At 42.6% G+C, this 27,324-nt stretch overlaps 1 protein-coding gene across 1 annotated transcript in view; it reads right to left on the bottom strand.

The window, feature by feature from the left end:
- Window positions 1-5,954: 5,954 nt before the first annotated feature.
- Window positions 5,955-27,324, bottom strand: part of RCL1 (RNA terminal phosphate cyclase like 1) — a 55,504-nt gene continuing 34,134 nt past the window's right edge. The window contains exons 6-9 of the mRNA XM_063080913.1: window positions 25,063-25,188; window positions 21,468-21,624; window positions 16,782-16,885; window positions 5,955-6,836 (exon numbers count right to left, since the gene is read on the bottom strand). Of these exons, the coding sequence (XP_062936983.1) occupies window positions 6,686-6,836; window positions 16,782-16,885; window positions 21,468-21,624; window positions 25,063-25,188 (538 nt within the window). The 3' untranslated portion in view covers window positions 5,955-6,685. The remainder of the gene's footprint in view (window positions 6,837-16,781; window positions 16,886-21,467; window positions 21,625-25,062; window positions 25,189-27,324) is intronic.

The following is a 27,324-nucleotide window of genomic DNA, read 5'->3' as shown; positions in this document are numbered from 1 at the left end:
ATTACTCTTCCACTGGTAGTTCTTTACACTACTGTCATTTTAATTCTTATATTCCTGGCAATGGAAAAAAAAAATTCCTGGTCTTCCTCCCCCACTCCTGAATCTGGAAATAGAGGGGTCAGGTATGTGGACAGGGTGGGATTTTTTCCCCAGAGGTTGGGAAAGGCAGATGCACAATGCACAGCAACAATGGACATCTGTGTGGGGACTCGCTCTTTCCTGTAGGCGGGGTCCCTGCCCCTCCCCTCCGGCCCCCTCTCCGCATCTGCTCCCACACCTGGAATTCGTCATTGCCACTTTTCCTCCCTCTGGGTTATCATCCAGGTTATTGCTCCTGCTTCTAGCCCAAGAATACCACAGCTAAACTGAACACATCCATGTTAACTCTGGCCTTCTGGATACAATGATATTGCCTTTGTTGGGCTTCATTTATTAAACTAAATTCATCCCTGTCCACCCAATTCTATACCATAATGCTGGCAAATTCTGGATGGTGAAAGAGGGTGGTGGGCAGACAGTTTCATGGGATATCTTTTTGAGAATGTTCTGGGAATTGGAGAATCCAGTCTATAGTGGACAACTGTTGTTTCTCTTTTTTGTAAAGGCATTCAGACTTTCCTTTGGGAATGGCTTCTTCCTTTTCTCTTAGTCCACACAATTTGGGTGAGGCTGACATTATTACCACTCCAGGGATGAGACTAGGACCCAGATCTGGTCAACCAGAGCACTTTCGATTCAGCTGGGGGATTTTTTTAAAAAGGTTTTTAAAGTATTGGGTAGAAAGAATCTTTCTGTCCACTAGGGTTACCAAGAGAATAGAATACTAAAGACAATGCCTAAAAAAAAAAAAAAAAAAAAAAAAAAAAGACAATGCCTGCTGGAGAAAGGAGACAACACAGAAAATTAGAGCTGAGAGATGGGAGACAGCTGGATTCCGATGACATCGTCTGAACCCCTGGATCCAGCTATACCTGAAGCCAAACTTACTACTGAATCCTTAGTTATAAGAGCTTATCAATTATTTTGAGTCCATTTGTTTCCTCAATTACAACGGTGTTCTACCCAATTCAAAGGCTTAGGACTCACCCAAGTTAAACTGACTTCCATATCCCTGCCGTACTATCTCTGGGCTCAAGAAACCTAGTCTTTCATGCTACCGTCAATCAGGAAGGCAACTCATAGTTTTTTGACACCTAGTATGTACCAGGGCTTATGCAGTATGCATGCTTAATCTTCATAGCCTTTTGCAGGAGGTTTTGTTTATATCCTAATGAGGAAATTAAGGCTTAAAAAGCTGAGTAACTTGCTCAAAGGCAGGCCTGAGGCAGAAGACATAACACCAGAACCTTAGGCTTGTCTGACTTTTTCTATTATATGATGTTCCATGTAGCATCAGCCTAGCTAAGGAAAAGTGGATAGACATACAACATTTCAGAATTGGCAACTAGAGATTATGACTCCTTTTCTTTGGTTTGGTGTACATAGTAGCTGTGGGATCTGACAGCCCTGATGTCAGCCAGGCTTTGCACTCTGCCCAGACTGGATGGATCCCGGCACTCCATATTGGAACACGGTGAACTTTACTTAGAGGCGGTAGGCCCTCTAACTCTGTACCATTTGTCATGGGGCAGTTTGAGCATAATATACGTGCAGGTGCCATAACTGTCTCTCTTCTTCTAGCTGAGTACAACCAAGTGCTAGATGTAAAGATACATCCTGTGACTCATGCTGTCATTAACCTGTTAGGTGGAAGGTTACTTTGAATCTTTGCTAAGGACTGAACAACTAAAAAGAATCCTAACCATAACCATTATGTTTGATAAATCTCTCATTACAAGGGTGGGTGTGAGGTAGATATTTTCCATTTTCAGACCAGCCCAATTCTACTGACACAGGATTCAAATGTAGATCGAATTCCTAAGCCAATGTTATTTTCACAATGCTCTACTTAAATTCAAGAAACCAAAAGCTTTCCTCATAAATGGTTGGATTGTTTTTCAAAAAATAAAGGCTCAAAAGAAAAACTTCAAGATCATAGTCACATCAAACCCTAAAAGAGGGATCCAGTCCCTACCACCATAAGTTAGCAGGGAGAATTAAGCAACAACTAACAGAGGGTCGTGAGTGCTGAGATAGGGCGTGTTTTTCTGCAGAAAACCAGACTGGGTAATTTATCAAGTAAATTTATTTCTTACAGTTCTGGAGACTGGGAAGTCCAATATCAAGGTGCCAGCATCTTGTAAGGGCCTCCTGCTGTGTCCTCACATGGCAAGGTCAAGAGCAGGCCAGCTTGGTCTCTCTTCCTCTTCTTACACAGTCCCATTATGAGGACTGATGACCTTATCTAATCCTAATTACCTCTCAAAGGCCCCACCTCAAATCAACATATGAATTGGGGATTAAGTTTCCAACACATGAAACTTGGGGGACACATTCAAACCATAGCAGGGAGACACAGGGGTCTATGAGAACATGTAGCAGGGGGTGGACTGTGGGGGCTACAGGGGCTTCCTCGGGAACTGCTGAGGCTTCAAGATTGAGGACGTAGCTTTGTGAGAGGAGGGGAGGGCTCAGACGGTTTTACTTTCTAGGCTTCTTATGAAAACTAACCTACCTTCATCACTTTAAATAGACCATTTTCCAAATTGGACCAGAGAGAAATGATTAACAAACTAATTAATCTGAATACTTTTGGATGCAAGGCTCTTTAGAGGGTTGGGAATGGGTGAGGAAACAGACGAATAAAGAACGTCCTGAGCCCTCAGAGAAACTCAAGTATCAGACACATCTAGGATGTTTTAAAGCGGGTGCTGACCCAAGGCCTGTGCTCAGGGTTGGGGTTCAGACCATCTGACAGGTATGAGCCAAATGTGATAAGGAATTAGAGCAGCCCAACACCCAGGTGACCGCCCACGAAATGACAACTTTTATTTGCTTGAGTGAAGGAGTTATGTGGCTTGGCCTCCGTTAGATGCCAAACAGTGATAAAGTGTTCTTTCTACTCAAATGTCTTAGATGTGGCCAACAAAAGTACAAAAAGGCCCCGTTTGCCTACTGACATTCCCATTAACTCTTAGTCGCTTCGGAAGCACAGGCCGGGGTCATTGGAACATGGAAACTCTGACTAAGCACGAGGTACTTCTCATCCGCTCTGGGGCCAGGTGAGGAGCCCTGAGGTCCAGGTGGGGCACATGGCCTGAGGTGCCGCATTCCCACTCACCCAAAGTGGCTGGAGCCGCCTCGTACAGCCGCAGCTCCCCAGCACACTACCAACACGTCGGGCCAATGGAACCCCACATTCTAATGCTCACACCCTTGACTACAGCCCCCAGTAAATCCATTTCTTTGATCCACCCTGAGCCCACTCACCTTGGGCACTGCTACAACTTTGGAAATTCTGTTTTCCCGGGTCTTCAGTTTCTCCATCTACCTTTGATTTTTATCAGTTGCTTCAAGCCTCCTCTATCCTATCCTGCCCACTTCCCTTCCCTCCCTTTAGCACCCCCAATCTTCTAGTTGGTGACGGTAAAACTGACTGCCACCACCGGCCTCACCTAGAGGCCTACCAACATGAAGACCTAGTAGGAAATGGCCACCTCGCATGGTCTTTTGTTGCAGGAGTGACAGTGAGGACAGGCACCATGAGGCAAGTTAAGTTTTTGTTTTAGGCTGGGTCTGTGATTAGACATCCTTCACCACTTTTTATCATAAAAAGATTTGAAAAAGTAAAAAACAAAACCCAGCGGTATAGCTGTCCTGAGGGCAATTTGGGTTTCAGCAGGTCCTCCTGCTGCTCTCTCCCCATCAGCTCACCACATTGCAATACCCCAGCTTCCTCCCACCCTTTACCAACTGTTTTGGCCAGTATAGTAAAACAATCACGATGGAGGGAGGCTGGCTGGTGTTTGGGCAGAATGTAATTGAACAGTGTTGAAAGACAGAGCAGGGCCTAGTGGGTGACAGAAAGGCAATGACAATGATTCTCTCTTGACCCCCCAAAAGGCCACAGATGTATCTGCCTAAAAGACTCACTAGTCCCATTGAACAACTGCTGCTGTGACTCAGAGTGGTCAGTCTCTGTCAGCACAGAGCAGCACACAGGCCACGACAGAAAACCAAGCCCCAACATGCTGGGTATCTCTCTGATCAAACTACCCCAGCAAGGAGCTGGACCCACCAAGAGCTCGGCTAGGAACAAGGCAAAGACTGCAGGAGTTGAACGGTCTCCAGAAGGTACTAGCAACCAGCAAAACACACCTTCTGTCCAAGGAATGATATTGCTTCTCTCAGGAATCTGAGAAGGGGCTAAGAGCAGGCTGTTTAAATACAGATTAAATTCGTCCTCCTTTTGGTGATATCAGCACTACTGCCAGGTTTCCACCTCCAAAAGAAGCTGTGCCAGACAGAGGGCTGGAACCCTACCAGAAACGACCGTGTTTGCAGCAGACAGGAACATACATTCCCTGTACTGCTTGCAATAATCTGCTTGGCCTCTTCACGCCACTCTAACCTGACCAACAGTACCATTTCCAGAGCTCGTACCACAAGACAGAAGGCCCCTGTTGGATAGTATTTGACATGTCCAAAACAATGTGGCCTCTCAGTTCTATACAGGCAGATCTGGGTTCAAACAGCAGCAGCACTAAATAAGAATGCAGTAGGTATGTCAGACAGAACTGCTATAATCAGTTGTGACCTTATCAGGTGGGACTACCGTGATGAGTCCTTTAAAAGCAATGTTTCCTCCAGCTGGTATGACAAGAGGAAGTCAGATGTGAACATGAGAAAGAGCCAATGTACCACTGCTGGCTTGAAGATGGTGAGAACCAAGCGAACAGGAATGCAGGTGGCATCTAGAAGCTGAGTGAGAATGGTCCACAGCTGATGCCAGCAAGGAAATGAGGACTGCAGTCCTACACCCTGAATTCTGCCAACAACCTGAATGAGATGGAAACACATTCTTTCCCAGAGCCTTCAGATGACAGGCCAGCCCAGGTGACACCTGGACATCAGCCTTGTGATTCCTGAAGCAGAGAACCCAACTAAGCCTGCCTGGACTTCTGACCTAGAGAACTGTGAAATGATAAATGGGTATTGTTTTAAGCTGCTCAGTTTGTGGTTATTTGTTATGCACCAGCAGAACACCAATACAATACAAAAAGCTCTCAGCACAGTGCCAGGGATCAGAATAGTCTGGCCTTACTCAGTGATAGATCTCTAACTTCACATCTTCCCACAGCCCCAGTGATTGGAGCACAGGCTTTCTCTGGCCCCCTTTCACTGTAAAAGGGTTCCAAGAGGGATTGGCGAGGCAAAAATCTTTCCTTACTTCAAAGCTCATCCCAGGTGGAGGATACCATTTGGAATCCTGGTAGAAAGAACTAGATCCTTCCCCTTCTATTACCTCCAACCCTGCACACACACCAAATGTAGACTCTATTAGCTGGCAAGGGCAATCACATGGTATCTGGGTATTCCTGCACATTCTTCCTGGGTGGGCCTTTACCTGGGTCATTTCTCAGAACTGTGTTTGCAGCAAGCAACCTTGAGGGATGAAGTAATGTCTCCATGTGGAACAAAGAAGGAGAGCCCCAAGCACACATGTTCCTTGGCTGTGATGCAAACCCACTGCATGCATGGCACTGGGTCCCTCCACATCCACTGTGGGCCTCAGGGGACAAGGGAAACCAATATACACGTGAAGCTCATGTTGCTTGCTATGTTCTGAGTAATAAAGTCCTTTGTCTCTGAGCCAGGACTCTCATGTCTTCTACTAGCAACCATGAAACAGTAATAATCTAATTTATTAGCTTACAAATAGGGTAAAATCCCAGACTCTGACTCAATTACACTTAAGATGTTTAAATCAAGAGATACAATGTATTTATATTATAAATTTCAAAGGAACAAAATACTCTTTTTGAATTTTCTCACAGACAATAAATTTTCTTGAAAATAATAAAATTTACGTCATACAGCCATTGTGAGAATAAAATTTAAAAATGTATAATATGCCCGGGATACAGAAAATATGCAATAACTTCAGTTAGATCCCTATCCTCCCCAGCCACCCATCCTTCCCATATATATACAATGAACCAGATGAGTAACAGTCCATGATAGCAATCCATTCAGAAGACAAGTGATAAAGTAGTCTAATACACCAATTTCTGACATTTGCACAGTACAACATGACTCATAAAGAACTTCCTCACATATTATCTCATTTAATTCCTATAACGGAAACTGAGTCTCAAAAAGGTAAGTCTTTGCAGAAGTAACAGTAACAGACTGTTTCTTCCACAGGTCTGGAAAATGGTCATACAACAAAAGCCCAGGGATGTGGGCTGAAAAACCATAGCTGAAATCAGCTGTGATATTGCTCTAGCAGCATCACTGTGTCCTGAGGGCACACTCTTCCTCCAGGTAAGCCAAAGGAGTTCCTGTGTGAATGGGCCTCCTGGGGAATGTCAATGCCACTAGAGAAATGGCTGGAAACCACATAAAATACAGGTGTCATTTATTTGAGAGTTTTATTGTTTCTTTTTTTAAGGAAAATTAAGAAAGTCTTTAATATAAGTTGCTATCCTGTCCTTGATGAACAGATGTGGACTTGGTCCTTTTGGTGCCCTTGGCAGCTTCTGCTTTGTCTGTAGGCACTGGGGCCTCATCCTGTGACAAAATATCACTTGAGGGTCTTGCTAAGGTTGGAGAAGCCAATGCCAACACAGGTCATCAGCACTTTATCCCCGCCCTTGAGTTCTTCACCACATGGCTTGGTTTCAATTTTAAACATAATCTGGAAAAAGCTCTTCAAATGCCGCAAAAATTCTATCCTAAAAAAAAAAAAAAAAAAAAAAGAATAAAATGGAATTTGTTTTTTAAAAAAATTCTACTCCCCCCATCTAGAACCCAAACTTTTGATTTCCCAGACCAAGAGGAAGGACTGAAATTAAGAACTTCTCATCAAACCTGATCAAATAGTACTTATTTGCAGCCTTCCAGTTTCCAAAGAGTAGATTTAGACAGCTTGCAGAGACATACACAATACAGCAAGATAAATTAGGTTGGAAAAAGAAAAGGTTAGAGGTCATTACATGACACATAAGTGATTTAGTCCTACACACTTTAGAGAGTGAACATAAAAATGGCAATAATTTTGAGTGGCCCAGGCCAAGACAGAAACATGTACTTCCATGACTCATAGCACCATGAAGTAGAAAACAAGCACAATGACTACTTCTGCTGCTGAAACAGATGAGTCTCTCTCTCATTCCTCAACAATACCCTATTTACTCAACAAATATTTACTGAATGCCTACTATATGCCAGGCACTGTTCTTGGTCCTGGGGATGTTGCAGCCAAATGAAAAGACAAAAATAAAAATGATTCCCTCATGAAGATTTCAAGCTAGTGGTGTAGACAAGATAATTAAATTAAATATTCTTGAAAAGTACTATGAAAATTTAAATAAAGCAAACAGATTGGGGAGAACTGTGGATATAACAGTAATTGTACAAGAGGCAATGTTAAGTAAAGTGGCCAGAGAAGAGTACACAGTAAACACGGCAGGAAGTTTCATGGGGCTGGTTTTTTTTTTTTTTTTTGGTGGCTAGCCAGTACAGGGATCTGAACCTTATGACCTTGGTGTTGCAAAACCATTCTCTAACCAGCTGAGCTGTTTCTTATAATCTCCCTTAACACAGAGCAATGGCATCACCCCAAGAGTACCTTAGGAACAGCAATTCTGCAGACAGACCACCGTGCAGGAATACAGGCATGTATTCTAATGGTCTGCCTCAGCAGACCCAGCATTGCCTCAGTGGCCTGACCATAAGACTCACTTGGAAAGTTCATTAAACACACAGATTTGCATCAACTTGCAACTGGTAGGGAGGAAGTGTCCATGTGGAAGACTCCGTAATCAGAGGCCATACACAAAGACATCCCCTCCCCACCTCCTATGAGGCCCTGTGCACCCCAGTGCCTAGGTGCCAGAAATCTGTTGTTAACAAGCATCCTGGGGGGGCCGGCCCGTGGCTCACTCGGGAGAGTGTGGTGCTGAGAACACCAAGGCCCCGGGTTCGGATCCCATATACGGATGGCCGGTTCGCTCACTGGCTGAGCGTGGTGCTCACAGCACCGAGTCAAGGGTTAGGATCCCCTTACCGGTCATCTTTAAAAAAAAAAAACAAAACAAGCATCCTGGCAATTCTTATATGACAACTTTAGGAAAACACTGGTTTAGTGAAGAACGGTGGTCTACACATCTATAATGAAGTATTACAGAAACCTTGTGTTGTGCTACTTTCCAATCAAACCAGCCAAACTCCCTACCCCAGCCAGATGGTTCTCAACCTACACCACACATGGAATCACCTGAGGAGTTTTAAAAATACTGATTCTAGACATCCAGATTAATGAAATAGAATTGACAGTCAAGAAATAAACCCACACATTTATAGTCAATTGATAATGTGATGGGGAAAGAATAATCTTTTCAACAAATGGTGCTAGAACAACTAGATATCCACATGCGAAAGAATGAAGTTGGACCCCGTTCTTACATCATACACAAAAACTAATTCAAAGTAAATTGAGTTAACCCAGATCCAACTGTAAAAGCTAAAACTATAAAACTCACAGAAGAAAACAGGAATAAATCTCTATTACATTGGGCTAGACAATAGTTTCTTAACAGTTTCTTAACAGTTTCTTAAATATAACACCAAAAGCACAGCAATAAGAAAAAAAATAGATAAACTGGACTTCGTCAAAATTAAAATCTTTTGTGCATCAAAGGATACTATCAAGAAAGTGAAAAGACAAGATGGGAGAAAATATTTGCAAGTCATATATCTGATAAGGGTCTGGTATCCAGAATACATAAAAAACTTTGACAACTTAAGAATAAAAAAACAAGGCTGGCCAGTTAGCTCAGTTGGTTAGTGTAGTGGATTGAATTATGTCCCCCCAAAACTCCCCGAAGCTTGAGTTGTATATTATGTATTAGAAACTTGGCCCCCACTGTGACTGTTAAGAGGGTGGGAAATCCTATCGTGGTAATCGAAAGGTGGAGCCTTGAAGAGGTGATTGGACTGTAGGACCGTGCAGTAGTGATTGGATTAAAAATTGTCAGGGGCATGGTTCTGAGAGCTTTAAGAGAAGAGGAGAGTCTGTCTTGCTTTCTCTCTCTCTGCTTCCACCATCTTGCAATGTGAGACCCCTGGGTCACTGCTGCCACCACCAGAGGGACTGGACTTCCCAGCCTCAGAAACTGTAAGCAATAAATTTTGCTTCTCTTCATAAATCACCCAGTTGCAGGTATTTTGTTATAAGCAACAGAAACAGACTAGTACAGTTAGGATGTGGTGTTGATAACACCAGGGTCCAGGGTTTGATCCCTGTTATTGGCCAGCTGCTAAAAAAAACAAAGAATAATAAGACAAATAATCCAATTAAAAAATGGGCAAGAAATCTGAAGAGACATTTCCTCAAAGAAGACATACAAACAGCCAATGAAAGCACATGAAAAGATGTTCAGCATATCATCAATCACAAGGAAAATGAAAACCAAAACCATGAAGAAAGGCAGACAGTAATAAAAGTATGCGTGAGGATGCAGAAAAATTGGAGCCTTCATATACTGCTGGTGGGAAGGTAAAATGGTACAGTTGCTGTGGAAAACAATCTGGACTTCCTCAAAATGTTAAACAAGAGTTACCATATGACAGTAATTCTACCCTTAGGTACACATGCAAGAGAAATGAAAACATACACCCACAATAAAACTTGTACACAAATGCTCATAATAGCATTTCATAACAGTCAAAAAGTAGAAACAACCCAAATGTCCACCAACTGGCAAAGAGATACAAAAGGTGGTGCATCCATTCAATGGAATATTATTCAGCCATAAACAGGAAGGACTGATACCTACCACAGCATGGATGAAGCTTGAAACCATTATGCTAAGTGAAGACCCAGTCACAAAGGACCAGATATTATTCTATTTATAGGAAATGTCCAGAATAGGCAGATCTATCACAAAGGCAGAAAACAGAGTCGTGCTGCCCGGGGCTGAGAAGAGTAGGAGGCATGGGAAGTGACCGCAAATGGGCACAGGGTTGCTTTCCGGGGCGATGAAAATGTTCTAAAATTAGATTGTGGCTGTGGTTAAACAACTCTGTGAATATGCTAAAAACCATTAAATTGTACACTTTCAATAGGTAGACTGTGTGGTATGTGAATTATATCACAATAAAGCTGTTTAAATAAGTAAATAAATACATATTTATGAAGTTAAAAAAAACAAAATCGATCCTGGTTCCCACCCTTACTCAGTTATACCAAAATAAGCATAAAACCTACTACAACAAATATTCCACCCCTCTCAGCCCTCTGTCCTAAAAGCATTGATCTATCTAGTCAAAGGGAGGAAAAGCTAACAAGGAGAAAAGGGGGCCTGAAGAATTCCTCATGCCGCTGGCTGAAATGACCGGCACGGCAGGTGCGGTGACTACCCCAGAGAGCAGGAGTTCTGCAGAGTGCTGCACACTCAAAGGAAAATCTCCTACTACTTTGTTTTCTCTTCTGCCCAGGAACATACAACCTTATCTCTGTCTTCAAAATAACATCCCATTTGTCAGCTCTTCTACACTATGAATCCTTTCCTAGCCAGTAACCCCCACCCCACGTGATCCTCCCCTCCCCTCTGGGTTTCCAAGCATTTTCTGCTCATGGTGTCTACTGAAATGCTTATACATAATTGTCTCCATAACTGTCCCCTCCCCTCTTGTTAAATTATATAAGCACCTCAAGGGCAATGACATTTTCGAGCATTGAAACCCATTATATCTGATAGGCACTATATAAGGCCTTGATAAAGAGGCATGGAACAGAATTTAGGAGTTAGGGGTAATCTTGAGAAATGACTTAAACATTCCTGGCAATTAAGGGAAGTCAGTTCACCCCCTGCTGGTTTTCCTGTCTTACTAAGCAACTGAATTTTTTTTCTCCCCATCCATCTCACCACCTCCCCCACTGTGTCTTAAGGAAAAAAGAAAACAAACACATCAAACCCACAGATAAACAGTCCACATCTGTGGGCACAGCTTCCAGCTGGCAGCAATGCAGGAAAAGCCAGCCACCTCACCCACTCATCTGCATTCTAAGGAAAAAACAGCTTCCTTCTTTCGTTGCTGCCTCGAACTAATACAGGCCTGGGGCCTCGCCCAGTCTACTTCACTCTGAATCATTCAACTGTGCTTGAAAAACCAGACGCCTTCCCCAGCTGGCAGAATTCCTAAGGGGCCCCAGCTTGCTTCTGATCTCTTGGAGAAGGATGGGAGAAACACAGGCTTGAGTGTGCAGGCCTAAATATTTGCAGCTTTGGGGTATTTGTAGCCTTTGGAACAGTTAGAAAAAGCAAAGTCAGTTCCATTTTTTACATAATGTTCTGCCAACCCCTTGGCCTGTCTGAGGAAGACTGTATGAGAGACTGGATTGAGGTACGTTTCAGAATCTTCCCCCACCCTCAGCCCCGTTCTCCCTATGTCTCCGGTAGCTGGGATATTAAAAAGCAAAAGTGCTCAGAAGCTGAGAAATAGCCACAAATGATATTATATCCCAACAAACAGCCTCCTTAAGAAAATGAAAACCAAATGAAGAATAAACTCACCCTGACCTATATGCAGTTGAACAAAGTCTCCCCCAGTGCTGGTCCACACCCTTCTCCAAAGCTCCATCACTTGCTCGGCAGCAGGACCACTGAGGCATCATTTCCAGAGCTCACAACACCTCCCTTTCCTTCTCTTCCACAGCACTCTACTGTAGACTCACACTTCCTAGGCACAACCACACAGCCAAGCCAAAGAGAAACCCAGGGCACACTGAGAGCAACTCCACCCCAACAGATGACAACCACATAGTACAATCAGCAGCTTTTCAGATGAAACATTTTAGGCACCTGGGGCTCTATGCAAGTCCTGGGTGAAGGATTTTAACTCCTGATTTACAAAACTATATCTGTAGTGAGTCTTCTTTTTTTTTTTTTCTTTCAGGACAAGGTGATTTACTTTCAGAAAACAAAAATCAACTGACTCTTCCATGAAAGCCTTCAGTCTATCTGACAAGCAGGCGTCAGAGAATTCTGGAGCACAGAGCTCATTTTTCCTGTGTATTTTCATAAGGTGGGTTGTTCCCACCACCACTGTGGGTTAACAAGTAAAGGCCATCAGGTTCCTGGTCATCTGCCCATTGAATCCCAACAGCCCAGGACTTGGCAGGCTGCCGGGTAGACCCCACCCCTTAAACCCAGCCCCTCTGGCCATGTCCCCTTCAGAAGCATGTTAGACAATGGGATGAGAGCAGTCACAGGGTGAGCTCTCTGGCAGCTCCCACTGACGTAAATCATGAGAGTCCTGCTGTCTGCTCCATCAAGCCACCAGTTTCCATGCCACTTGGATATGAGACAGAGTTGGTGTCACCTACATCTTAGGTGTAAGGAGTTGCTCTGGAAGTTGAGGGGAAAGATCTGGGGACAGGAAAAGAATCTGCTTGATGGGGCCCCCTGTAGTCATTACATGGCAGCTTTTAAATATATTGGTGACGCTTTTTCTGCTAAATAGTGGCTTTTTCAAAGCCCAGCTGATCTCTGCTCCAAGAACGAAGTTATTAAATTTGGTTATTGAGGCAGCAGGAAACATTGGCTTCACTGTCAGCAGATGGAGGTCCCAGGCCAAGTTCCGACAGGAACTCACATGAGTGGATCACTGACCTTTTTCATCTGAAAAGTAAGGATACCACTTGCTTTTACCATATGCCAAATATGGTCAGGGGCTCAAACATAACAAAGGTGACAGGGCTTTGCAGCATTCAAACCACTTCGTGAATATAAGGTAGAGTGGTACTGTGTGAGCTCACGGAGAACACTGAAGCCACTGAAGCCAAACAGCAGCACGCTTGGCCAAAAGTTCTCACTTTCCCATACGTTTTCTCATGTGATCTTCACATGGCTGTACTTCAGACAGGGCGAGCCAAGAAGCCCTGATCAGTCAGCATTTAACAAGCACAGTGGTCTCTAGCTCCCCAGCACTTCCACAAGTAAGGGAAAGAGGTCATTTATTAACGTTAGAAAAAAACAGTGGCGCAGTTTATTTTAGACTTCATCTAAAGATTGAAGGAGATGAGTTTACAGCAGAATTTAAAATGAAGAGTCTCCTGAGAAGATGTGGCATGGCATCCTGCCTCAGGCAAGGTGCTTGGAGTCCAATAATACAGATGGAATCCCAGCTCTTACATAAGCGCACAGTGGTTAAGGGAAGCAGAAACTCTGGATGAAACTGTCCAGGTCTGAACCTCGCTTACTGTCTGTGTGACCCTGGGCACACAGACCTCTCTGTGCCTCAATCCCATCACCTGCAAGATGAGCATATAATAGTACTTGCCTTTTTAACCTCCTTAGGGCCATGGTGAAAACTGAATGAGTTAATATTTGTAAAGCACATAAAACATCTGACACAAAGTTAACAGTATGTTTGTTAAATAAACATCTACCTTAAAGAATTCCTGGGAAAAGTAAATAAGATGTATATAGTTTGTTTAGTGATGTGACTGGAGAAAGTCATAAATTTAAAAATTAATGGATATAGATTTATATAAAGCTGAGCAGACAATTTACAGCTGACTTCAGGCCTGAGATCACCCAAAGCGAGTTTCCTAGGCCTCCTGGTGTTCAAAGTGACCTAACCAAGAGAATGGACTGGAGCAGGGCGAGGGGGTATCCAGGCACGAACCACAGCACCCAGCACCAACTAAGCTCCTCAGGCATGTTGCAGGAGCACTAAGTACCTGACCTCATTTAAGTTTCGTTCCTTTCCACAAGCTCCTGACTTCAGGGCCATTTACCTTACCTACAGTTGTGACCTAGGCTCAGAGATGCTAACTAAATACTATGTCCACAGTTTCCCGGTGGCTCCATGGTAGAGCCAGAACTTAGGTCCAGACAGGCTGACTCTGAGGTCTGTGCACCAGCAGAGAGCCCTGGTTAACTGCAGTCTCCTTTCACTAACAATTTCTGAAAGTGCCAATTAATATGCTCATTGATATATACTTTTCTTGCTGTTGATCCAACTTTTAAATAAAATATAAATCCTCCCTAAACTGTGAAATTAAGCTTCTTGAGGGGAGCGTGGAACCAACTGTCACCAATTGTACGCCACCTAAAACTCAACAAATTTAACAGAAATAGATCTCTGCATACCAGAATCTTATCCAATACTGTTTGATCCTGCTGAAGAAAATCTCTTTGGCCTTCCTGGAGAATTTCACACATACTGACTTACTTTCTCAGGTAGCTTCAAAAACCACTAGCAATGTCCCGAAGAAAAACAGTGGGAAGAGGAAAATAAGGGAGGAACATAGAGACTCTAACTTTACAGAAAGGGTTTGAAAGCAACACTGAAAGAAAAAACATCCTTCTTAATCCCAGCACTCTCTAAATAGACATTTTAAAGTTATTTATACAAATCAAAACATGTACAAACTGCCAGAAGAAATGCATTTTTTTAAACCAAGGAGGGTCTTACTTCCAGTTTTCTCTAAAATTTGAGGTTTCACAAGACAGATTTCTATGACTTTAACTGCACATAAAAATAAACGTGATAGCTTGGCCTCCAAAGCTCGAGTCCAACTAGAATAAACTGGTTCCCCCCACCACGATGGTCCTAAGGATTCCGCGCCCCTCCTTACCCTCAGCTGTACTCACAAATGTAATGTTAACTTTGCCTATTGGCTCTCACCTTCAGCCTTCAGCACTTTGGGCCACCGGAGCCTTCCACAATGATTAAGGGCAAAAAGGGTCCTAAACAGATAATTTCTTTGAAAATAAATTCCCTCACCCTTCCTTGTGCTGGCTTACCAGACAGAAGGGAAGCTGCCCTCTCCCACCCATGGCCAGCCCCTTTGTACAAAGCCTGGGAGGCAGGTGATCCAGAGGAAGGAGAACATCTCCTTCCCCAAGTCTCAAAACACATAACCCTGCAAATGTGTCCTACTCCTTTAAAGCTCCATTCAGAACAGACCACTTTGCTTTCCCAGGAGATGCAGTAATTTTAGACAAGGTTTCTGGAAAGAAAAGACACTGCAATTAATGTTTGGTGAGTGGGTGTGTTCAGGAGGACACAGGAACTTTTAAGAATGTCCAGTCACGTCTTGACCATCTCCAACGAAGCTGCTGACTTGAAGAGTTTATATGAGACCATGAAGCCAAAGTGAAAAAAATTTCCAAAAGCAAAAAAAAAAAAAAAAAGTGTTGAAGAAAAATAAAAATACATATTCCCTTTTTCACATAGTGTTCTGCCAAACCCCATGCCCCAGGACCACACACATTTCAAGACACCGCTTCATGCTGTGTGAGCAGTCAGGCCTTCTGCAGCCCTGAAGCAGAGGACAGAGAGGCAGCAGCAATGAGACTAGCTGAAAAGCTAACAGGGAGGGCCACACAGCCATCAGCCACTTCCAGCAAACTCTCCATGGGAAGGGAATCTCTGCACCTAGAGTGCTGTGCTCCCAGCCCCACTCCCCTCCAAATGCTCAACTACCTGGTTCACTTTGCGATGCTGACTACTGATGTCAGCATGCCACTTAGGATTACTCAATTCTAGGTTTCCTGTCCTGTGAAATGCTTTGCACAAGTTATCAGGAGATAATGTGGTCCTCACCGTTTTCCTGCTTATCAGTCTTCCCTTACTGCTAACAGAATGTATTCTCTTCCATTTCCCTGTTCCAAAAAACCTTCCCACCACCAATTCAAAAAAAAAAAATGGGGGGGGTTGGGGCTCCGACAGAATCTCTTTCAAGCTCCTGGTCTCCATGCCCACAGGCCATGGCTCAACGATGCATTGCCCCAGCATAGTCCTTGCACCCTTCTCAATGTGATGGCACCACCATTCTTCAGTTATCACAGTACTGTACCTTTCAGACATACAGCATCGGTACCATGATAACCGAAAAAGGACAGTTCAGTCTCATACCTATCTGAATATCTCCTCCCACCCAGCTTGTCACCCACAGATGACCACATAATGATCTCTGAGTATACAAGCGCATGTGTGCAGGAAGACACACACACTCAGTACTCAAACAGGCTGTTTTCATCAGCTGCATTTACTATCAACACGAAATGCTTCTTTCACTGTGCTATCTATAACTCAAGCATTCTGGCGAGCTGTTCTTTTTGGAGTGCTTGCTTTTATACTCTAGCAGTCAACTTCTCTACTAATGTCCAATGGCCCAAATTCATCTCTACAATTTCCCTACTAGTCCAGTAGCATTATCATGAACTTTGCCTTCCTTTATCTTTTGCAGCCAGCTCATACCCTTGGACAAAAAGACACCAAATTTTACCACAGCAAGTGAGATTGCTAGGGAAAAGAAGGATTAAAAAAACTATTAACAAAATCCAAGCTATATAGAACCAGTTAACCTCCAAAATGGGAAGAAAATGTAAAGCACAGACAAAAGAGGAACTGTCCAATATACATCACTCAACTTTAATTACTTAGGAATGATAAATGGGCATGAGAGAAGAAAGGAAGACAAAAATCCTCGTCGGTAAAAATAAACACCAGGTTAAGAGTGACAACTGCTGGCTCATTTAAGGATCAATACAAGCAGGTGCTCATAGTGACAGACTATTGAGGCATACCACCCTGGGTTATTTTGTGCAATTAGAAAATTAAACTGGACAGAATAATGAGATTGAAAGAAAACAACTTACGTGTAGGGAGAGAGTGGTCCTAACAGGACTTTCGAAACATCCTGCTGTCCAAGAGTCATGAGCAGTAGAGCCAGGGTTTGGTTGGTCGAGTCCACACATCCACCCTGTAAACACAAACACTTTAATGATTAATAATTGTACAAACCAGAACATGGAAAACCAACAAAAGAAAGGAGGAAAAAAACAGAAACACACACTCAGAATAGCAAAACCCACAGAATAGCAGACTGCAAAGTTTGAGAAATAATAAAACAGAATACAAGTCTTATAAGAGTAATCCTTGTATCAACTAACTTTAGGGAGTTAAACTAACAGTTAAAGCAATTGTAATAGCTGAGACTATTAGAATAAATGGACATTTAAATTTCCTGAAGTGAATCTAGTGAAAAATGAAACTTTCCCTCTAGTATTAAAGTAGAAGCAGTATATCATTTTATTGAGTATAAGTAAAAAAAGAAAAAAAGAAAAAGCATAATCAGCTCTAGGAGATGTACAGTTAATTCCTAGGGTTAAGCAAATGATTCTTATATTTATTTATCTGTTGTAAAACAACACAGTCAATCTGACATAAAAAGCTCTTTACCTTTAAAGGGTCTTCCTATTACACTTATTCAAATACATTCAGAAACTGCTTGCCATGCTACAAAAGGGTACTCCAAAAAATTCATGGAAAAATAGAATTAAAAGATAACAGGGATCCAAGAATGTTTGAAGCACCCTCGTATTAACTTCTCTTCTTTACTCTTCCTGTGTGCCTTGAAACTGGAGAATTGCTAAGGTCAGATCATTCCATTCTTATTACTTATGTATTATTTCCCCCCATTTTTCCTTCCTTTTCTTTCAAATTAATAAGCAGAACAGAATTCTCTTCAAAAACATTCTTCTGAGGCACATCTGCTTTGGTTGTCTTTTTTCTTTCATTCTTGATTTTCTCAACCATTTCAGCTGTTTTGCTTCTACTAGATGCATACGTAAATTTGTGCCTTAACAAATGTCTATTTCTGATCATTCTTTGTGGGATAACTTTATTTAAAACAATTTAAACTTACACTGTACATAGTGAAAGCAGAATTTCTATATATTTTGCGCAGGTCACAATAAGAGATCCAGTTTCTGACCACAGCACATAACTGTCCAAGACCAGACTTGGAACAGAATAGGTGGCCGACCGCTATTCATGTGGGTTCATCCCTCACATTTTTAATGCATGAGGGGTAGGGAATAAGTCAATTCTCACATGTAGACACTCATTCTCTGGCTGTCAGACTTCATTTAGTAGCCCTGACAATGCTGTAGGAAATAAGGGGATTTAATCTTACTGCTAGCCTTTATGAAAATCTATTACTCTCCCTAAACCACCTAAGTTAATAAAGGACAGGAAACAATATTTATACCACTTAGCAAATCTTAGCACAAGGAGAGTTCCTTTTCCATCCAAAAAGGAAAACCTGACCCATGGAGAATATGAGGACCAACAAAACTAATTGTTTTACAGATTTTGCTCCCTTTCATAAGACTGCCTAAAATTAAACCATTCTCTTTAGTCTCTGCTCCCTACCACTGTTATTATTCACCATTCTCAACTGAGTCTTATGATGTACTGGACCAACACTTTAATGTAATAATGTTAGGATTCAGTGATGGGGGCTACCAAACTGCCCTGGTGGGCGAGAGGGAAGGAGGTGCCACCTGCCAACACCAGAGGGAAGCTTTGAGGAGTGGGGACTTGGGCTAGCCCTGGAGAAATGAGCAGGGCTTGGAGAGGAAGGAGTAGACAATGAGGGAAATAATGACCCAGGGCCAGAGAGGAACAGCCAGGAGACCAGCCTGGAAGGCGCTGGTGCTGCCTGTGCAGAAGCTTGCACAACCTTAGGGAGAAGGTGGAGTAGCCAGCCTGAGGTAGGGCTTTCCCATCTGGGCCAAGAGTTCTGACTTTATCTCAGGAAAGTGAGATGCTAGTGAGGGTCTCTGCGTACAGGAGTGAAGAGATCAGATCGATGTTTTAAGGGGAAGCTTACACTGAAAAGGATGTTAGAGAGGATTTGCAAAGGCTTTCCCTTTGGAGGTGGGGAGAGCCAATACACCCAATCCAGGCATGAGGCGGGGCAGGGCGGGAAGGCAGGCAGTAGACGGAGCGGTGAGAAGGATGGAAAGGAAAGGGCAGTTCCAGAAAGTCTGGGACAGAATCGAGAGGGCTTGGTAACCGGTGAGACATTAGTGAAACAAGAGGTTTAAAACTCTGGTAAAAATAAACACCTTCAAAAGGGATGGATTTTTATTATTCACTCAATTCATGTCACATCACAGATCTGTGGAGGATTATTCAGAAAAACATAAAGTATTTTTATCTTTTTAATTATTAAAGATCACAGACACACAAAGGAACTTTTCTTAATGACTCAAACAAAAAACAAACTTGGTCCAGGCACAATGAAATAGTTCAAAGTGGATCTCAACTAGAGTAAAGGAAAAAAATAAAGTAACCTAATCTAGGCTGCATGATTCTCCTCTTGTGGACTGGTGGGCTGTGCTTTCACCCTGAGGTTTATAATCTGCTAATTACAGGATATAAACCTCACACTCCAGCTGTGCCCAGGTGCTCTCTCTGGACTGTTCTGCAATGTGATGCTTCCAAGTCTCCCAAGATCTACCAGAAAGGGACGGAGGTGTCCACACAGCCAGAGGAAACCTTTACAAGTCAACAAGGGGCTTAGAGAAACATATCACACCACCTTTTCTACCCCTCAGAAATGTGTAGATAATAAACTTCATGAATTAAGTAACTGGCAGGGCAACCTCTTGATCACTTACTCCCAAAGTTTTATCTACTACCATCTTCCAAAAAAATCACTAAATTTAGCATCAAAAAGTGAACTGATTTAGCCCCAAAATCTGAGGCCAGATGCTGATTGCACAAGACATGTGGAAGGATACCTCCTCCTACAGGAGAGTCTCGTCTCCTTCTTCCACTCTTTCTCAGCTGAACGGTGAGTAGTGGCAAGGAGCCACTCTCCTGGAGATACAACCACAGGTCTTTTGCCATCCATTTTTAATTAAATGGACATTAAATAGAGCCATTTAGGTCCTGGAAATTTTATTTAATTCTGAAGCAGTTCATCCTCAAGTTGTTCTACCTTGTGACCAATGAGACATTTTCAAGAACACTGACTAGGATCAGGGGAGTAGACTACGACTATAACGTATCTTCTATGTGAGGCCTGTCTGGGGATCAATACCCATGATCCAGACTTCCTCCTACTCCAGTGATTGATAAACTGAACCAGTGGCAAAAGGAAAGAATGAAAAGAAAAGCAAAATCGCCACTGTACCCGTTTTACTGATTTTATGAGGGTACTTCAAAAAGTTCATGGAAAGATTCGATTATCTTTTAATTCTATTTTTCCACAAATTTTTGTAGCACCCTCATATTTCATGGGGCTCAGATGTGATTTTTGCTACTTTAAACAGGACAAATCTTCCTTGAAGACCACAGAGACAACTAAGAACTGACAAGAAATGCACAAATAAATACAAAGATGGAAGTCTCTTCAGCTCCTTAGCTAGAGAGGAGAGACATCTTGCAAACATTACACCCATCCAATCAATAACAAATCACCCAGAGTATAGTACTTGCCAGCTCAGTTCAACAATGTAGGGCCTACCACACACAGCAGAGAAATGACCATCCTTTGGAACCTGTCCTGGCCTCTGCATGTCACTGAAAAGTTCTCACTTTCTTTACGCAGGACCAGAGCAAAAGACAGCACAGACTAACAGAAATCTCAGAACCAGATTGTGACCCTTGTCTAACCTTACAATGGGATCTTAGAGAATTTATTTCAGGCAAATGCATCTTACTCCTTCTGCCATCATCTTCCCTTCCCTCCCAATTTCTTCCCTACTTTTGGTCATCTCAAATGTTCTGGGGAAAAAGAGTAAAAGCATGTGTATGCATATGTGCATGCTGCATGTGTGGATCAACAGAGAAAGATTGTGGCAACTGAGAGGGTACGTTGGTCTGAGCTGAACCCCATCAGAGGGTTGAGCCCCACAACAGGGCTGCAGAAACAAAATGGTAACCAGTTGAAGTCTGTCTTCAACACTGTATCACCTTTCCTCTGCCCCATGTTCTCACACTTTCTAAAGCCCCCACCATGCTGTGACACAGGCTGGCCTTTCCTAGACATTCTTCTGTGCTCCAAAAAACATTGCAACATCTAGCCTGCTGACATTATTTTATATCTGAATCAACTGTCGCATACAAATCCAGATTTTTGGCTTCTATTGAAAAGTTGCTAACAATGAGTCCCCATCCCCGCATGGCAACAACTGGGGGAGCTGAGAGACAGTACCCTCTTTGGTCAGGGTGTGTACCAGTTGCCACTTACCTTACCTGTTTTTTTTCTTTTTTATCTTCTTTCTCCTTTATGATTCAGCTCTAATTCTTTCCTCTGTCCACTGTTAAAATTTACTGTCCTAACCCAGTGGGGCTGGATCTCTGCTCACTGACTAGTTTAACTAATCTATTAAATAAGTTAATGCTAAACTGCTGAATGTGTCAAAATAGGTTAACTCCTTGGCTTAAAGCCCTTGGAAGAAAAAGCAAGTTGCCAAGGAATAAGAATGTGAGACAGCAAACTGCTTCCTGGTCACTCCTCCCCCAGAACTTGCAGGCTGAGGACATACTCTATAGATTTCTTCAAGTAGCAGCCTGGCACAGTTCCTGCCGAGGTCTTCTGGAAGCACTGCTGCTCCCTGGCCCTGAGGGTTGGAGGCCAGTTCAGCACTGAGGAAGGTGCCGTTGGTTGTCTCAGCAACCAGTGACAATCCAAATCCTGGAGACCTGGGGATTCAAAGGCACAGACATTGAGTAGGGCTAATAAAGTGGGGTTCATACTCACCAGCAAGTAGAAAGAGAAGACAGACATCTTTTTGACAGCACCATGTCTTAAGGCTTCCTCTGGTTACATTAAGTCTTATTAAGTTCTTACTGGCTTTCACTGGAAATACTGATGACTTGCTGAGGGGCACACAGGGCAGAACCAAGAGAGATGCGAGTTCACATCGCTTTTCCTGTTAGCTCTCTCTCCCCGCTCCTTCTCCCTCCCCTCCTACACTGTAAAGGCTTTTACTGTGAGAGTCTGTAACAATCAACAGTATATGATAACATTAGCAAGGGCTACCACATATTGAGCACCTACTTCCTGCCAATTACTGAGCTAGGGGCTTTGCAAATAGTATCTGTGATACTACAACTCTGCAGAGTAGATATTACTGTCTTCATTTTAAAAATGAGGAAATGGAGAAATTAAGCAACCTGCACCAAGTCCACACAGCTAGAAAGGAACTGAGATGAGTTTCAAACACAGGTCTTCCAGACCCCAAAGCCTACACAAGTTCTCCACCACAGCATTTACTCGACCATCAGTCACAACCAAACGAGGAGGGTATAAGTGGCCGCCAGACCACCTGATTAAAACTCTTCTTGACAAATATGAGGCTTTTTTCTCATAATGAAAAATACCACGCAAGCCAGAAAGGGCCTAGGTAAGGAACACTTCACATTTTTGTCCCCAAGGGACTGCTCTGAACTCAGAATTCAATTACTGTAGTCAGTGAGCAGGTACCATGTTCTTTCCCGTTATGTTTCTACCACCCAACAGCCAGAATCTGACACCCTTCTTGTCTAGGACCATAGTTGACTCATTTACTCGTCCAACAAACATCTAGGGAAAAGGATCCATGGGCCAGGAACTGGAGGGACCAGGGTAAACACAAGAGCTCCTACCCTAACAACAAGCACCACTCCACAAAATTTCAAGATTCAACACCTCAAATCTAGTTTGCTCAATGCCTTTTAAGGAACTATGTCATCAGAAGAGGCGTGGCAGCCTGCCCAGCAGCACTATCCACATGCAGTCACAACACAAACCTGCCTCCTTTACCACAATTCAGCATGTGCTCGTGAAATACTTTCTACGTGTCCAGCAAGAGATTAGCCAAAGTATTTGTTTCAGAAAAACTATGTGTAAAATGAATGATGTTCAAATGCACTACATGAGATCGTTATATGGAAGAACTATATTGGTCAGTCTCTAATTTCTTTAAAAAAATTTTTGACTGTGCAGTCAAGGATTAATAAAACCTACCAAGGGAAGGGGGTGTAGTGAGTTACCCATTTTATCAAAGGTTCAGGAGCACTATGAGTCATGTTTAACAATCTAACACTGTACCACCCACCCATCATCATGGGACATCTAAAAGTTTTAGTGCAATCCAAAGTTGCCTTTGAGTTGCTTGACCAGGAGGAGAGAGAGGGCATCCAGCTTAGCAGTGGAGGCAGTGGCATGCAAAATTGAAGAGTAGAAAATGGACGGGAGGGAGAATTAGAAGACGAGCTACCACTGCTGCTTACCCAACTCACCTGCATTTCCCAAGAACTTCTGAGTTTCTCTATCCATGTGAATTTTCTCAAGTGTGTGTATTTGTCATTACAATAAAGTTTATATTAAATCAGGATTGTTCCATTTAATATTAGTGTTTTAGATAACTTTAGAGAAAACACAGAATATATATTAAGCTCTATGTACATCACTCCAACTTTTTCCCCCAATTTAGAGTGTGTGTGTTATCAGGCCTATTTCAAGTTATGCTGACAAAGCAACTGGTCATCAGGTGACCTCACTGAAGACCTTCATTGGTACAGTTTGCAAAGGACAGGCTCCAAAGCTTTCCAATTGGTAAAGGACTGGACTTTTTAAAAGAGTGATTACTAGGGCTGGCCATAGCTTCTGCTGCTCCCTATCCTCCCCATCCCTCTGCAATCCCCTCTCTCCAGAAAATAGCTGACACATAATTCTGTAGCCAAGAAGGGAAGGGAAAGAACAGCATTAGTAACTACGATTTCTGTAACACCTACTATGTGCCAGGCATTGAATTAATGGCTTATCTATGTGATCTGTTAATCTTTATAATAACTCCAGGATGTAAGCATTGTCACCCTTAATACATAAATGAGGAAAATACTGTTGATACTTGAGTAATAAATCAAAGGTTTGGGACCATCACTGATCTTTCTAACCCAAGAAGAAAGGGCCACCTTTGCACACAAGTCCTTTCCCAACTCTAATCTCTGATACTACCACCTTTGTTGCTTTGGAAGGTGAGCCACCACTGTATTTCTGAAATCCCCTTCATCCTTGCATTGGGCCTCATGAAGGTCAAAACTCCTGTAAAACACTCATCACCACCCCCCACCCCACCGACTCCCCTTATTCTCATTTCTTCTTTTTGTTGAAGTTAAAAGAAACCTCACATGCAACAGCTGCAGAAAAGGATCTGCTGTGGTACCATATAGGAAAAAGTTGATTTCATAAGCCAGAACAGTTAACCCCAGATTCTGATATTTTTAGGAAACAAAAGCTGAAATCTTCAGATTCCAAGCATGATGATGCCATCATTAACACTGAAATGGCTCAGCAAAAAACAAAGAAAACCCACAAACAGGAAGCAAATTTGGCAAAATATTGTTAACTGCAAGCAGGAAGAATATATACAGGTGTTCACTGTACTATTTTTTCAACTTTTCTGTATGTTTAACATTTTCATAACTAAAGAAAGTGGTTTTGTTTCCCGAACTTCCTGGTTTCTAAATGTACATGCAAAACCTAAAACGAGCATTTTTATTAAGTAGATCATAATTTTTTTTCTATTTTCATTTCTTTTATTTCCCTTATTTAAATTTTTATTTTCTAATTTAAAAAAAATTTTAGTTCTTATTTAGTTTTTTAATTTTTTAGCAAAGGCTTTAACTAAACCAAATTCAAATCCACAATAACAACTTTCTCAGGATATAGATGTGTTGTTCCCATTGATGGAGAGAGAAGACAATTTGCACTTATATTACAAAGGATTTTTTTCCCTATACTGTTATTTACTCGGGGTAGAAGAACTTGTTCACTTTAATTTTTTGTTGGGACAGAGTGCAGATGGGATTTAAAGCTTAAAGCACAGTTTGTTAATAGACAGGTTTTAATTCCCCAAGGCTAGGGACTGAACCCCAGCTCTCAGCACTAGCCACTGCGAGGCTTTCCATGAGATGAGCACTGAAGAATGCCTGTTGGTGACACTGGCAATAAGTCAAAAGGAAATTAATTCTGACATCCCGTTCTTCCCCTGGCTGCCCAACCTCAGGGCTGACAGTTTTAACTTCAACCAGAACAGGCATAAGAAAAAGGCAAGGGGAACTGCAGAAGTATACCCCAAACATGTAGACACCTACTTCCCAGAATTAGCTCCTTTCATGTGGTCTGTGTAAATATAGACATCAGGTATGAACTTGTTGAGGATGCTCCTTGCAGAATCCACAACCCGGTTCGCCATCTGAGGTGAGACACGTACGGAGTATCTGCAACCTAGAGTTAAGGGTGTCATTCTGCTTGGATTCCAGGACAGAGGAAAGTCAATTATAAAGCTGGCAAATATCTGTGAAACTGTAATAACAAACAGGACTTTTAATTCCATTCTGTTTTCCAACTGTATTTAATTACTTAATTTTATAGTATCTTAACTCAATTTTTTTATTATTATAAAAAGTTTAAATGGTCATGGTGAAAAAATTGAAACAATACTGAGAGTGGAAAGCATAAAGTAAGAGCTCCTCAACCTCACCCCTCCCTTCCTACCCACACCCCTCCCCTAGAAATGGTTCAGCTCGATTTTGGAAGGAGTGAAGATACCTGCCTCTCTGCTGGTCATGATCCCGGCTCCCTTTGAAGTACACCGCCCGCAGCACTTTCTATTCTCTGTCCACTCCCACTGCCATCACCAATGGGGCTCTCTCTTAAGACCTATGACCAGAACAAAACCACTGGGGCTGACTTGGACCAATCCCAATCTGCCTCCTGGTACTTGACAAGGGAAGCAGAAAGTTTAGTGAAAGAGCATGGTGGCTGCTGTTTATAAAGATGAAAACAGGTTTTTCTAACTTACAGAGCCTATTTTCTATTATTTAAGAATTAATTACTCCATTTGTGGATGATAACAGGCTCCTCTCCTCACATCTGCTGCCTTATGGTCAAAATACTGACAATTAGCACTTCAACAACAAGGAACCCCAGAAAAGAAAGAAGGAAGATTGAAGTGAAAAGGCTCGTCCTTGCAGAAGTGGAAACAATTACCTAAAATTAGACTTTATAACAGACTGGCTCTCCCCAACCCCACATATCAAAGAAAAAAATGAGTATGAACTAAGAACTTTCAATGTGCAATGTACGGTCAAGAGTTGACGATGTATGTCAGACTACAGAAACAGAGAACACGTTATCCTCCCACTACCCTGAGACAAACCCCATGTGGTTAGTCTAACAGTAAAACAAGGTGTGTGATCTGCTCATTCCAGCCCAACTGTTCAAGAATTACTGTCAATAACAAATTTCATTTTCATTTGAGCCGCAAAAACAAAATGCTCAGAGTGTGTGTAAGGAAGTTGACCTGGCACCTAGATCTCCTTTTTGACCCATCCTGAACATGCCACTAAAAGATCAATCTTCCTTACTTAGTGAGAGTCTCCCAGTGACTCCTGACTCCCCCAGATCCTGCTGTCAGACCCTCCAACCTGCTCAGTGTGTTCCTCTCCAACCAGCACCATCAACCTCCCTCACCCATCCACATTGTCCAAATTCTTCAACCTGGACTGCCTTCTTTCATTCTTCCAGCCCAGAGTTCCCGCTCTCTCTCCTGAAACCCTCCAGCCAGCACCCAGCTGTGGTCTCCACTTGAACTTACCAGACATCTCCCTTCACACACACTTATTTTGTTCTTGCTCTTCAACAAGACCGCACACTCCATACAGGCAGGAGCTTTACTTCTGTGTCCTTTGCAACTCTCTAATACACTATTTTTGTACTCAGAAATGCTTAATAAATATTTGACTTGACTGAAAGGACAAGGCTGAAGTGAGGAAAGAGCAAAGAGCAAAGAGGGATTTTTCAATACACACACAGTTACATCATCCACCTCCTCTGTCCAGAACGTACTTTTGACCACAGACAGCTTAGACAAACAATCCTGGCTCATAGCCTTTGGACCAAGTGCGTGCTGTCCCTCTGAGGTCTGAGGCTACCCACCACCCCCAGAAGAGCAAAGGAGATGTCACTATCTTAACACATAACCCGGAGCATTCACAGCTCCCAAAGTTGTTTCACGTACATTACCACCTTATGCTCACGACAACCCTGCGATAAGAGTCACAATTCCTAGTTCTAAGGCTTACACTAAGGACAACTAAGACACAGAACTAAGACACTTGCTCAAAATTAAACCGACTTCACTTCCAGAAGACACCTTCCTCCTCTCTCCCCTCTAGACATATGGAAATAAAGAGGTTAACAGTACAAATTCAGGCCAATGGAAGCCTATTCTAGGATTCAGGGTGTGAAATAAAGAAGGCAAAAGAGGTTTCAAACTAGCTACATCCACAGTTACTTGGAGCCAGGTGGCCTGGCAGGGAGGCCCCACTAAGGAATGGCTAAGAGCCTTAATT

This window comes from Cynocephalus volans, chromosome 16 (assembly GCF_027409185.1).
Source record: "Cynocephalus volans isolate mCynVol1 chromosome 16, mCynVol1.pri, whole genome shotgun sequence".
NCBI lineage: Eukaryota > Metazoa > Chordata > Mammalia > Dermoptera > Cynocephalidae > Cynocephalus > Cynocephalus volans.
The sequence above is the reverse complement of the archived record's forward strand: the minus strand, read 5'-3'. Positions and strand labels throughout refer to the sequence as shown.